Genomic DNA, 13,222 nt, shown 5'->3' with positions numbered 1-13,222 from the left:
GGGGGACAAGCGTATCGGGCCCGGGCATGAAGGGGGGCCCGGCAGCGCTGCATTTTTTTGAAGATCCGGGCCCCCCTTACGAGCGCCCGAGCCGTACGTCTTGCCTCTTGCGTTGCCAATGCGGAAGCGCCGAAAAGACCCGAAGTCACGAAAGGAGGCGAAGTTGAAGTAGTGAAGCCATGAGTTCAATTCTACTGAACACCAGTTTGTGTTTTTTTTTTTTTTAATCCCCTGGCCACCAATGTATTATTTTAATATTCTATAGGCCCCTGCCACCAATCTTTTTTTTAAAACTTTTGTTTTTGGGGCCCCAATTTTTTTTTTAACTCGTAAGGGGCCCCTTGCCACCATTGTATTTTTTTGTTTGTTTTTTTTTTAAAAAAAAAAATAATTTTCTTTTTGGTGGCCCCAAATGTTTTTAACTTGTAAGGGGACCCCTGCCACCAGTTTTTTTTTTTTTTTTTTTTTTAAAAAATTAATTTTTTTTTCAATTTGTTTTTTTGGGGCCCCAATTTGTTTTAACTTATAAGGGGGCCCCTGCCACCAATGTTTGTTTATTTTTTAGTTTTTTTTACATTTTTTTTTGTTGGGGCCCCAAGTTTTTTTTAACTTATAAAGGGGCCCCTGCCACCAATGTTTTTTTTAAAAAAAAAAAAAAAAAAAATTTAATTTTTTTTTTTTGGGGCCCCAATTTTTTATAAGGGGGCCCTGACCATCAATAGCTTTTTACAACTTGTGTGGGGGGGTTACTTTTTTAGCGCTGATGTCTGTGTGGTCTTTTAACTGCGATGTGGAGTGGGCGGGATATGGGGCGGAGCTTGGTCGTCAGTGTGGGCGGGGCCCAGGGGGGCCCCAAAAATTTTGTTGTACGGGGCCCTGTGATTTCTAATGGCGGCCCTGGTCATACGTCACACGTTTACCTGACACTATGATGTCAATATGATGATGTCACGATGATGATGTCACAATGACGTTGTACAAGAATGTTTCTCGCTCCAGCGTTTATTAGACTGGGGAATATGGGCTGTCCCCCGGTTGGCAAGGTTACGGATGTGAATGGCAGAAGCTCATTTAAGTGTCAGATTAGTGAACCAATGAGAAGCAGCGGTGGGCGAGGCCTGTTCCTTATTGTATTGAATACAGTGTAGTTTGGGGGGTGATTGTGGAACATTTGGCTGCAGATATTTCTCATACACCCCATTTGTTTCAGCTGCAGATCCTCAGGCGAGTGAGGAAAAGTCCGCGGCTGATTGGTCGGTAATGGCGGGAGCAGTGACAGTGAGTCTGTGAGACAAGAGGGGGAGGAGGAAAGGAGGGAGACAGCTGATTGGCTGATCATGTCCCACGTGACACAAAGGAATGACAATAGCAGACAGAAAATGACTCAGTGACTGGGCTGAGGCCGCACAACCTGAATACAGACTCATGTCCTTCCTGCGCATGCGCACTCCCTGAGCTACAGTCAGAGCGCCGGTGCTTTTATCTTACGCACAGAGTAACTCGGAGTCTATTGGAAGGAAGGGCGCATGCGTAGTAGGAAGTGTTATGCCGCACATGCGCAGTAACTGAGGGAAGCTTGCACATGCGCAGTGCGGAGAGGCGCTCGTACAGGGTGAGTAGCGGAGATGGTGTGTGGCCTGTTCCCGTCAGGCTCCTCACTCGTGTCCGGGTTGTGTGGGGCTGAGCCGGCGGGAGGGTTCGGTGGGGCTGAGCTCAATAGCACGGGAACAATTACATTGTATACACAGGATTGAGCTGAGACAAAGTCTCCTCTAGATACGGGAGGAGCATGGGGAAGTCCCAGCGTGAGCAGCCGGAAGTCACGTGACTGAATCCTGACTAATCCCGCCCACAGCTGACTGGCCCCTCCCCCGCAGCTCAGGAACATTTCTCTGGCCAATCTGTGAGCCTGTTCTGGTCCCACACCCGGGAGTGACTATAGAGAACACGCCCACGAGGCCTCATTCATGACTAATTACAGCTGACGCTTAGTGCAGGACATATGGGGTTAAGTTCTCTGTGGAGGCAGGACAAACCCAAATGACTGTTTAGGCTCCTCCTCTTCCTGTGTGTCCTCAGTTCATTGGTTGTCCTGCTTGGACTCACGTACTTCTGGACTCCTCTTTAACTGCTCATCTCTCCTTAAGCTTCTGACCTCCCCGAGTTTAATTCAGCCCCATGGATTGGATATTCAGGCTTAGGGCAGACACACGCTACAATTCGGGAAAGCGACTAATCGATTCTTCTTCGGGCGACTAATCTCCCCGATGTAAATCGCTGGCGGGGTGGCACTCAGATTGCTTTGGCTTTCTGAAGTCGCCCAAAGTTTCCTCGTAAAGTTAACTTCAGCAGCGGCCTCCATAACCGCTCATAGAGCACTCTGGTTGAGACAATGTTCAGGGGACACGGCGTCCAAGATAAGTCTCACTAAAATTTGAAGGCATACGATTATTTGGTCCAGAACTAAAACTAATAATTTCTGAGGTGACAGGAGGAAAAGGATCTTTCCTTCCTCAGGACAAGAGAAAACACAAAAATACGCACAAGCGTAATTATTTCAACCGCTCATGGGGTGGTTACCATGACAGTCACAGCAGAAATCAGCCAGGAAGGGAGCTCCACCTAAGAATCGGGATTCCTGACTCTCCCATAATGCAAGATGCAATGCAGGTGGGGGGGCAGACTCCAGAACTTTGGATAGACTCCGTAGCAGATACTTGGCCACTCAATACGATTTCAGTGGGTCACAAAATATTTTTCACCGAATCGTTCCATCAAAAACTTCATCAGAACTACCCAGACCACAGCCATGGCCGAAATTCTACAAGACCTACAAGAGAAAGGAGTAGTAACTCAGGTGCCACTCAAACAACAATTTCTACTCAAATCTTTTTCTATTTTCAAAAAAAGACGGTGGTTTCTGTCCAGTCTTGAATCTGCACCCACTAAACAAATACATAAAGTATCTGTGCATCAAAATGGAGTCTATTCACTCCATCACTACAGCCATACCGGTAGCAGCGTTTATGACCAAGGTGGATCTAAAAGATGCCTATCTTCACATTCCGATTCACCCGGACCACCACAAATTCCTCCGATTTTTTCTAGGTCAACAACATTACCAATTCCAGGCCATGCCCTTTTGCCTAACGTCAGCACCCGGGATCTTCACAAAGGTTCTAGGGGCTCTAATAGCAAAAATTCGCCCAAAGGGAATCCATATATTTCCATATTTGGATGAAATCCTGATTTTCGAAGATTCGGACGATAAGGCCAACCAAGACACTCAAATTTGCATCTACCAACTCAAACATCAAACATGGATCATCAGTTACCAAAAGAGCACCCTGACCCCCAAACAAATCCTACTATTCCTAGGCATGGTAGTTGACTCTCTAAGTCAATGCTTATTCCAACAGAGAAAATCATCAAACTACAGTTGCTGTACAGTTTACTGGACCTTATGGCATCGACTATAGATACAGTTCCATTTGCAAAATTTCACATGAGACCACTGCAAAGAGAATTTTTGAGATGGTGGAACAGAGATCACAGAATCTCTCACAACCAGTAATACCGTCTACAGTGGTACACAACAGTCTTCACTGGTGGACACAAGAAGGCAATCTTTCCAAGGGCAAGCCTTGGTATCTCCCAGATCCAGTAGTGATTTCCAGAGATCTTACAGGTTGGGGAGCAGTTTTCAGGGTCTTTGGAATTCTCAAGTACAGAAATTACACATAAATGTCCTTAGATATGGGCCATACTAAATGACCTCCTTCGTTGGTCAACAATTCTCAACACACCGCACATTCATATACAATTAGACAACAGCACAGCTGTCGCCTAGCGTGATCTAAACACTTCTAGCATCAAGAAGCCCTTCCACTTGTAAGACGTATCGTTGCATTTGGCGAATCTTTTTTCCTGGTGCGACATGCGAGACATCACATGGAGTAAACCACCAGTCAGGAGCCTTGTCCCTTCCTGGGATCTCAACATTGTTCTGGAAGCACTGCAAGCTCCACTTTTTGAACCTATCAATTCAGTGGAACTAAAATTTCTCACACTCAAGACTGTGTTTCTTATGGCCATATCCTCAGCAAGGAGAGTATCGGAATGAGCCTCTCTTTCCTGTAAATCTCCATGGCTCAAATTCCATCCTGACAAGGCAGTACTTCGCACCAATCCAGCATTCCTACCTAAGGTAGTCACTGCATTACACTTGAACCAAGATATTGTAATCCCAGTTCTGCAATCTCAAGTGCCGGACTGTCCAACAGACAGTACTGTTACTTTTGACCCAGTTAGAGCCCTCAAAACCTACGTAGAGAGAACTCATTCCATCAGACACACGGAAGCATTGTTTATCCTAATTGAGGGTCACAAGGTGGGATATCCCACTTCCAAGAGATCCATAGCTAGATGGATAGTAGAATCAATTTCCACAGCGTATACCAAGGCAGGAATGCCACCTCCCTTGCCACTCCGTATCCATTCCACAAGGAAGGTCAATGCCTCCTGGTTCTACCACCAAGAGACTTTGTTAGAAGCAATATGTCAAGCAGCCACCTGGGCATCACCTCATACATTTTCAAGTTCTACAAGTTTGATGTTTTCCATGTTCAACAGTCTGAGCTTGGCAGGAAGGTGCTACAAGCAGTAGTAGCACGTAGTTAACTTAGTACAGTTATTTTTTTCCACACATTATACAGTTTTTTCCCCTACCCTTTTTTGGACGGCTTTGAGACATCCTCATACGTCCTGCACTGACAGGTAGGGCTGAACGGATTTGTCCTGCCACCAGAGCCAAGTTAACCCCATATGTCTTAAACTGACAGTACGCAAAAGAGATTTACCAGGTAAGCAAACTTCCTTATATATTGGTAGAACAGGACACCTCAGGATATGCTGTGGGGCCCAGTAACATCTAGTTCCACCACTGGCCAATGCTTTGTGACGTTTTGCTTGAGACCCAATAACTGCTGCTTCACCTTTAACTGAGTGTTTCGTTTGTTACAGAGCCTTCATCTTTCCCATTCTATTTTCATTCAGATTGTCAGCTCTGTGTCCCCAGTCACTCTCATGCATTCCCCCATTTCTGGTTGAATGTGTGTGTGTGTGACCTCACAAAGCTGGAAAACCTTTCTGAAATGAATAAAAAGCCTGCTGGCTAGGTGACTGGGGGTTAATGGCTATGTTGGGGGGTCACTGACAAGTTCATTCCTTGCCCATAGGCACCCAGTGAAATAACCGTGATACCCAGTGGGGTGCTGAATACAGTTGGTGGGTGAGGAAGCCGTGGAGTCGGTAGCCCAGCAGGTGCTGCAGGATGAGCTCTTCTCATCGGGTAAGTCATCAGGGAGTCACAGGCTTCAGGAGGATCATGGGAGTTGTAGTTCAGAGAAAGCTGTAATACAACTGTAAATCTGTGTGTCCAGCAAAAAGAAATAATTAGGAATCACTATTATATATATAAACACACACACATTCCCTATTGAACCTCATTTACAGGTTGTAGTTTTGCCCATTCACTATCAATACAAACAGGAATTACAGCGCCCCCTCCAGGTCATTTATAAACCATGGGCCAAGGACAGCCCCCGCGGTACTCCCCTAACAACATTGGTCCAATTAGAAAAACTCCCATTTACCCCCACTCGCTGTAAATCTTACAGTCCGTTCTGTGTCCAGCCCCCAGTATCAGATACCAGGGCAGTATTTCATGTCTGTGTTGCAGGATTCTGTGTTCTTCACTGATGTGGCGGCCACTTTCTCTGAGTGTGAGTGGAACATGCTGGCCCAGTGGCAACGGGAAGTGTACGGCACAGTGATGCGCGAGATCCACACTGTACTCATGGACCTGGGTAATCCTTCCTTATACCCCATGAGAATTAGCTCCACCCCCTCTGTCCTGACATCATAACCCCGCCTCCTGCTCTCACTGCCCACAGGCTACCACATTCACAATTCCGAAATCCTCTTCAGAATCACCAAAAACGAGGAGCCGGGGAGAAGCCATCGCTATGTGGCGGCCAGAAGCAAAGAGGGTAAATTATATTGTGGGGATAAGGGATTTGTAATGATAGTGTAGGTGGGGTAACGGGGGGACTCGATTGAATTTAGGGGAGATTTTCTATGAGGTAGACTGAAGGTGATGGGGTTTGTATTTAGGGGTTAGTTTCTAATGATGGGGGGGGCTTGTATTTTGGGGTTTGTTTCTAGAGATGTGGGAGGAGTGTCTATGAGTATAAATGATTGGGTTCCCAGGAGTGAGGGAGGGGCCCTCATTCTTTATGTGCTGAAAAGCAGGCCACGCCCCTGACATTCTGCTGAGAATTAACTATGTGGGGGAGCACCCCGTCTCCAGTGACCCTGAAGAATCAGATGAGGGATCAAGGACGGGACAGAATGCGAGAGGTAAGGGTTTTTCTGTCTAACATTCCCTGCCCCCCATAAAGCTCTCCCGTTATATTGCCAGTGTAGATCGGAAAGTGTGAGCTCTTTAGCCAGTCCGTTGCCAGTTAATGACTTTATAGATTTTGAGGTTCCCTAAGAATTTAGGCCTTCGTACTTGCCTCTCCTACATGCCACACCCCAATCAAGCACCCTAGTTCTCTGTCACTACTTGGGAGATAAGAACCAAATTATGGGTAAGTGGTAAGCCGCTTTATTTAAAGGAACAGTTCAGTATAAAAATAAAAACTGGGTAAATAGATAGGCTGTGCAAAATAAATAATGTATCTAATATAGTTACAGTGGTGTGAAAAACTATTTGCCCCCTTCCTGATTTCTTATTCTTTTGCATGTTTGTCTCACAAAATGTTTCTGATCATCAAACACATTTAACTATTAGTCAAAGATAACACAAGTAAACACAAAATGCAGTTTTTAAATGAGGGTTTTTATTATTTAGGGAGAAAAGAAATCCAAACCTGTGTGAAAAAGTAATTGCCCCCTGAACCTAATAACTGGTTGGGCCACCCTTAGCAGCAATAACTGCAATCAAGCGTTTGCGATAACTTGCAACGAGTCTTTTACAGCGCTCTGGAGGGATTTTGGCCCACTCATCTTTGCAGAATTGTTGTCGTTCAGCTTTATTTGAGGGTTTTCTAGCATGAACCGCCTTTTTAAGGTCATGCCACAACATCTCAATAGGATTCAGGTCAGGACTTTGACTAGGCCACTCCAAAGTCTTCATTTTGTTTTTCTTCAGCCATTCAGAGGTGGATTTGCTGGTGTGTTTTGGGTCATTGTCCTGCTGCGGCACCAAGATCGCTTCAGCTTGAGTTGACGAACAGATGGCCGGACATTCTCCTTCAGGATTTTTTGGTAGACAGTAGAATTCATGGTTCCATCTATCACAGCAAGTCTTCCAGGTCCTGAAGCAGCAAAACAAGCCCAGACCATCCCACTACCACCACCATATTTTACTGTTGGTATGATGTTCTTTTTCTGAAATGCTGTGTTACTTTTACGCCAGATGTAACGGGACGCGCACCTTCCAAAAAGTTCAACTTTTGTCTCGTCGGTCCACAAGGTATTTTCCCAAAAGTCTTGGCAATCATTGAGATGTTTTTTAGCAAAATTGAGATGAGCCTTAATGTTCTTTTTGCTTAAAAGTGGTTTGCGCCTTGGAAATGTGCCATGCAGGCCGTTTTTGCCCAGTCTCTTTCTTATGGTGGAGTCGTGAACACTGACCTTAATTGAGGCAAGTGAGGCCTGCAGTTCTTTAGATGTTGTCCTGGGGTCTTTTGTGGCCTCTCGGATGAGTTGTCTCTGCGCTCTTGGGCTCATTTTGGTCGGCCGGCCACTCCTGGGAAGGTTCACCGCTGTTCCATGTTTTTGCCATTTGTGGATAATGGTTCTCACTGTGGTTCGCTGGAGTCCCAAAGCTTTAGAAATGGCTTTATAACCTTTGAAATTGAACTCAGGTGTGATAAACCACAGTTACGTTATTTTTTAACAAGGGGGCAATCACTTTTTCACACAGGCCCATGTAGATTTGGAGTTTTTTTTCTCCCTTAATAACGTAAACCTTAAAAACTGCATTTTGTGTTCAATTATGTTATCTTTGACTAATAGTTAACGGTTTTCGATGAGCAGAAACATTTAAGTGTGACAAACGTGCAAAAGAATAAGAAATCAGGAAGGGGGCAAATAGTTTTTCACACCACTGTAGTGAGGCAAAAATGTAATGTATAAAGGCTGGAGTGAGTGGATGTGTAACATAATAGCCAGAACACTACTTCCTGCTTTTCAGCTCTCTAACTCTGAGTTAGTCAGTGACTATAAGGGGGGCCACATGGGACATAACTGTTCAGTGAGTTTGTAATTGATCCTCAGCATTCAGCTCAGATTCAAAAGCAACAGTTATGTCCCATGTGGCTTCCCCTCAAGTCTCTGATTGGTTACTGGCTGGTAACGAATCCGTGGAAAGCAAGAGAGCTGAAAAGCAGGAAGTAGTGTTCTGGCTATTATGTTACACATCCACTCACTCCAGTCTTTATACATTACATTTTTGCCTAATTAACTATATTAGAAACATTATTCATTTAGCACATCTATTGACTGGTGTATGGGCAGGATCTGGGGTGTAATTACACATATACTGACAAATCCACTAGTCACAAGCAATAACCTGGGAATTCCTTTTGCACATGCTGTGGCCCCTACTAGTCATTGTGTGGTCCCAGAGTGGGAATATTTGTAGTAAAAAGTCGTATGGCTTCATTAGAGTTTCAGCTCCAGTTTCCATAATGTGTTTTTCAGAGCCGTCCCCAGACTTTCTCCTGAGAATTAAACAAGAGGACGAGCAGTACTGCACTAACCCCTGTGACTCTCACGTGGGCTCCCAGCTAGAGACCCCGGCCGGCTCCCAGGAGGAACACAAAGGAGACCCTTTCCTCACTCCAGGTACTTGTAGCCACACTTGCTGCCTGTATTCCTTGGCTTTCACACATACTACATTAACTAAGGCAAGTGAGAGGCTCTCGTGTGTCTCCCCAGATGCAAAAGGGTTAATATAATAAACGGGGTGTTCACCTTTAAATTAACTGTTAGTATGTTGAAGAGAGGGATATTCTCAGACAATTTGTAATTGGTTTTCATTTTTTATTATTTAAGGTTTTTGAGTTATTTAACTTTTTATTCAGCGGCTCTTGAATTTGCATTTTAAGCAGTCTGGTAGCTAGGGTCCAAATTCCCCTAGCAACCATGCACTGATTTGAATAAGAGACTGGAATATGAATAGGAGAGGCCTGAATAGAATGAGGAGGAATAAAAAGTAACAATACATTTGTAGCCTTACAGAGCATTTGTTTTTTTGATGGGGTCAGTGACCTCCATTTGAAAGCTGGAAAGAGTTAAAAGGCAAATAATTAAACTATAAAAAAGAAAAAACAAAGGTCAGTCAAAAGGTTGCTTAGAATGAGCCATTCTATAACATACTAAAAGTTAACTGACAGGTGAAGCGCCCCTTTAAGCTTTTGATACATAAGGAAAGTGTGTGGGGGGATCAGCCTATCAGGAGTCCCCATTCTCACTCCACCATGATGTACAATTAGTGCTCATTAATACACTGCAGTCTGATTAGCCAATGATTCCAGCCTTGGAGCTGACTAATAGGAGCTTGTGTATTTGTACGGATGTGAAATGATCTGAAAGGAGGGTCCCCCCCCGGATCCTTTCTGGTATTTACAGGCGTGATTATTTTATAGCAGGAGCCATATTTGCTTTATTTGGATTTTGCCAAACTGAATCCAGAATCCACCTACGGGCCTGCTCCCACAATGCACCAGTATAGGAATAGCACAGAAGTGTTTCTAAACTCCCACTGTAACGCCCACTGTAACTCACACGGCAACTCCCGCTGTAACTTCCACTGCAACTCCCACTATCTCACACGGCAACTCTCACTGCAACTCCCGCTGTAACTCCCGCTGTAACTCCCACTGCAACTCCCGCTGTAACTCCCACTGCAACTCCCACTGTAACTCCCACTATCTCACACGGCAACTCCCACTGCAACTCCTACTGTAACTCCCACTATCTCACACGGCAACTCCCGCTGTAACTCCCACTGTAACTCCCACTGTAACTCCCACTATCTCACACGGCAACTCCCACTGCAACTCCCGCTGTAACTCCCACTATCTCACACGGCAACTCCCACTGCAACTCCCGCTGTAACTCCCGCTGTAACTCCTACTGTAACTCCTACTGTAACTCCCACTATCTCACACGGCAACTCCCACTGTAACTCCCACTGTAACTCCCACTGCAACTCCCACTGCAACTCCCACTGCAACTCCCGCTGTAACTCCCGCTGTAACTCCCACTGTAACTCCCACTGCAACTCCCACTGTAACTCCCACTATCTCACACGGCAACTCCCACTGCAACTCCCGCTGTAACTCCCACTATCTCACACGGCAACTCCCACTGCAACTCCCGCTGTAACTCCCACTATCTCACACGGCAACTCCCACTGCAACTCCCGCTGTAACTCCCGCTGTAACTCCTACTGTAACTCCTACTGTAACTCCCACTATCTCACACGGCAACTCCCACTGTAACTCCCACTGCAACTCCCACTGCAACTCCCGCTGCAACTCCCGCTGTAACTCCCACTGCAACTCCTACTGTAACTCCCACTGTAACTCCCACTTCAACTCCTACTGTAACTCCCACTATCTCACACGGCAACTCCTGCTGCAACTCCTGCTGTGACTCCCACTGCAACTTATTTCTGTTTCATACATGGAACCATTACTGGAGCAGGACACTACATGGCAGTGCTGTTGGGGATTAACAGTTTCATCTGACAAGGGATCCAGTGATCCTAAACATATTGCTCAGCATTTCTTTAATACTCACACAAGCCCATGGGAGACTTTGCAGTTGTATTGTGCCAGCCTGGCCAGTGTCTGGGGCTAATTCTTGTCAGTACAGGTTTATTGGTCCATACTGGTACCAGGAGGAGGTTTATTGGTCTATACTGGTACCAGACACAGGTTTATTGGTCCATACTGGTACCAGACACAGGTTTATTGGTCCATACTGGTACCAGGAGGAGGTTTATTGGTCCATACTGGTACCAGACACAGGTCTATTGGTCCATACTGGTACCAGGCACAGGTTTATTGGTCCATACTGGTACCAGACACAGGTTTATTGGTCCATACTGGTACCAGACACAGGTTTATTGGTCCATACTGGTACCAGGAGGAGGTTTATTGATCTATACTGGTACCAGGCACAGGTTTATTGGTCCATACTGGTACCAGGCACAGGTTTATTGGTCCATACTGGTACCAGGAGGAGGTTTATTGGTCCATACTGGTACCAGACACAGGTTTATTGGTCCATACTGGTACCAGGCACAGGTTTATTGGTCCATACTGGTACCAGGCACAGGTTTATTGGTCCATACTGGTACCAGGAGGGGGTTTAGAGCTGGTATGGAGGAGGAACAGCAGATACAGGTTCTGGTTGATGCTCATTGGCTTGTGTCTATTGTAACATGATTTCTTTTTAACTGTTTGTGGTGCTGTAGAAAGAAACAGCGAATGGAGTCCAACCAAAGTTCTTCCAAGATCCAAGAGGCCCAGCAGTGGAGAAACCACAGAAGTGGCTGATAGAGCGCAAACGCAGAGACGCCAGGGTATCACTGATCAGATCAAGCAGGTGTCTGCATTGTATGAGTCTAATAAGGAAACGCAACCCAGAGATGTTCAAGCTCCTCCCCAGCTATTCCCAGAACGTAGTTTAGCAGACATGAGACTGCCCTTCCCCGAGGCACAGGAGACAAAGGACACAAGCCCATACCAAGCTTTTCCCGATGATGCTCCAATCAGCTTCCAGCAGCAGGGTCAGACTTTCATGATCTGCTGTGTGTGCGGCAAAAGCTTCTGTAACAATTCCAGCTTACAGGTGCACATGAGGACCCACACGGGCGAGCGCCCCTATAAATGCTCCCACTGCAACAAGAGCTTTATCCGCAGCTCCCACCTGAAGATCCACCTGCGCACCCACACGGGAGAGCGGCCATATAAATGCACCGAGTGTGACAAGAGCTTCCGGGACAACTCCAGCTTCGCCCGACATCAGCGAATCCACACGGGAGAGAAGCCCTACCAGTGCCCCACGTGCAGCAAGTATTTCCGCAAGAAGTCCAACCTGAACGACCACCAGCGCACCCACACAGGGGAGAGACCCTACAAGTGCAAACACTGCGACAAGAGTTTCCACCAAAAGTCCAACCTCAGAGTTCATGAGAGGAATCACCATGGAGAGGACTGCTGAGGCTGCTGGGAAAGTGTGTAGAACTACAGGATGTGCAGCTTGTACTAGAGATGCCCCATACTTCACTCTCAGCTACATGCCATGGGCTCACCCACCTTCTAAGCATGGGTAGCAGTTCTGTACTATATCAGTACAGAGCTCTGATTGGCTGAGGTACATGGACTGGGCATGGGGTACACAGAACATTGGTTGCCATTCCCATGTGGCACTGAACTCTAGAAACGAGGGCCACTATTCCCTCTGTATATGAGAGATGTCATTGTGCAGCAGCTCCTTCTCTTTGGTTTGGACCCCACTGCTATAACTCTATTTGCAATTCTCTGGCCCACTCTTCTGTAGTGAAACTCCTGCAGATAGTGACTAGTTCAGAAATGATCCCATAAAACTATGGCAGCATAGGTATTCCCTGTACTAAGCACAATTCAGCAGGAACAGTCCCTAAGTTTGCTCATAGTCTGTACAGAGATCCCATAAAACTATGGCACATAGGTATTCCCTGTACTAAGCACAATTCAGCAGGAACAGTCCCTAAGTTTGCTCATAGTCTGTACAGAGAGATCCCATAAAACTATGGTACATAGGTATTCCCTGCACTAAGCACAATTCAGCAGGAACAGTCCCTAAGTTTGCTCATAGTCTGTACAGAGAGATCCCATAAAACTATGGTACATAGGTATTCCCCTGTACTAAGCACAATTCAGCAGGAACAGCCCCTAAGTTTGCTCATAGTCTGTACAGAGAGATCCCATAAAACTATGGCAGCATAGATATTCCCTGTACTAAGCACAATTCAGCAGGAACAGTCCCCTACGTTTGCTCATAGTCTGTACAGAGAGAACATAAACTATGGCACATAGGTATTCCCTGTACTAAGCACAATTCAGCAGGAACAGCCCCCTAAGTTTGCTCATAGTCT

At 45.9% G+C, this 13,222-nt stretch overlaps 1 protein-coding gene across 2 annotated transcripts; it reads left to right on the top strand.

The window, feature by feature from the left end:
• Positions 1-990: 990 nt before the first annotated feature.
• On the top strand, positions 991-12,800 carry LOC108718344 (zinc finger protein 79). Of its 2 annotated transcripts, none has more exons than XM_018266103.2 (7): positions 991-1,612; positions 5,238-5,350; positions 5,741-5,867; positions 5,955-6,050; positions 6,313-6,420; positions 8,773-8,916; positions 11,558-12,800. In XM_018266103.2, the coding sequence occupies exons 2-7, from the start codon at positions 5,333-5,335 to the stop codon at positions 12,304-12,306; spliced, it is 1,242 nt and encodes a 413-aa protein (XP_018121592.1). In that variant the 5' UTR covers positions 991-1,612; positions 5,238-5,332; the 3' UTR covers positions 12,307-12,800. The 2 variants fall into 2 exon arrangements, with proteins under 2 accessions (XP_018121592.1, XP_018121593.1); XM_018266104.2 differs by lacking the exon at positions 991-1,612 and adding an exon at positions 1,625-4,862.
• The last annotated feature ends 422 nt before the right edge of the window (positions 12,801-13,222 follow it).

Source organism: Xenopus laevis, chromosome 5S (assembly GCF_017654675.1).
Source record: "Xenopus laevis strain J_2021 chromosome 5S, Xenopus_laevis_v10.1, whole genome shotgun sequence".
NCBI lineage: Eukaryota > Metazoa > Chordata > Amphibia > Anura > Pipidae > Xenopus > Xenopus laevis.
The sequence above is the reverse complement of the archived record's forward strand: the minus strand, read 5'-3'. Positions and strand labels throughout refer to the sequence as shown.

Coding starts and splice junctions, on each gene's coding strand:
- LOC108718344 (XM_018266103.2), top strand. Junction 6,051..6,312: donor GGCGGCCAGAAGCAAAGAGG/GTAAATTATATT, acceptor GCTGAAAAGCAG/GCCACGCCCCTGACATTCTG. Junction 8,917..11,557: donor AGACCCTTTCCTCACTCCAG/GTACTTGTAGCC, acceptor GTGGTGCTGTAG/AAAGAAACAGCGAATGGAGT.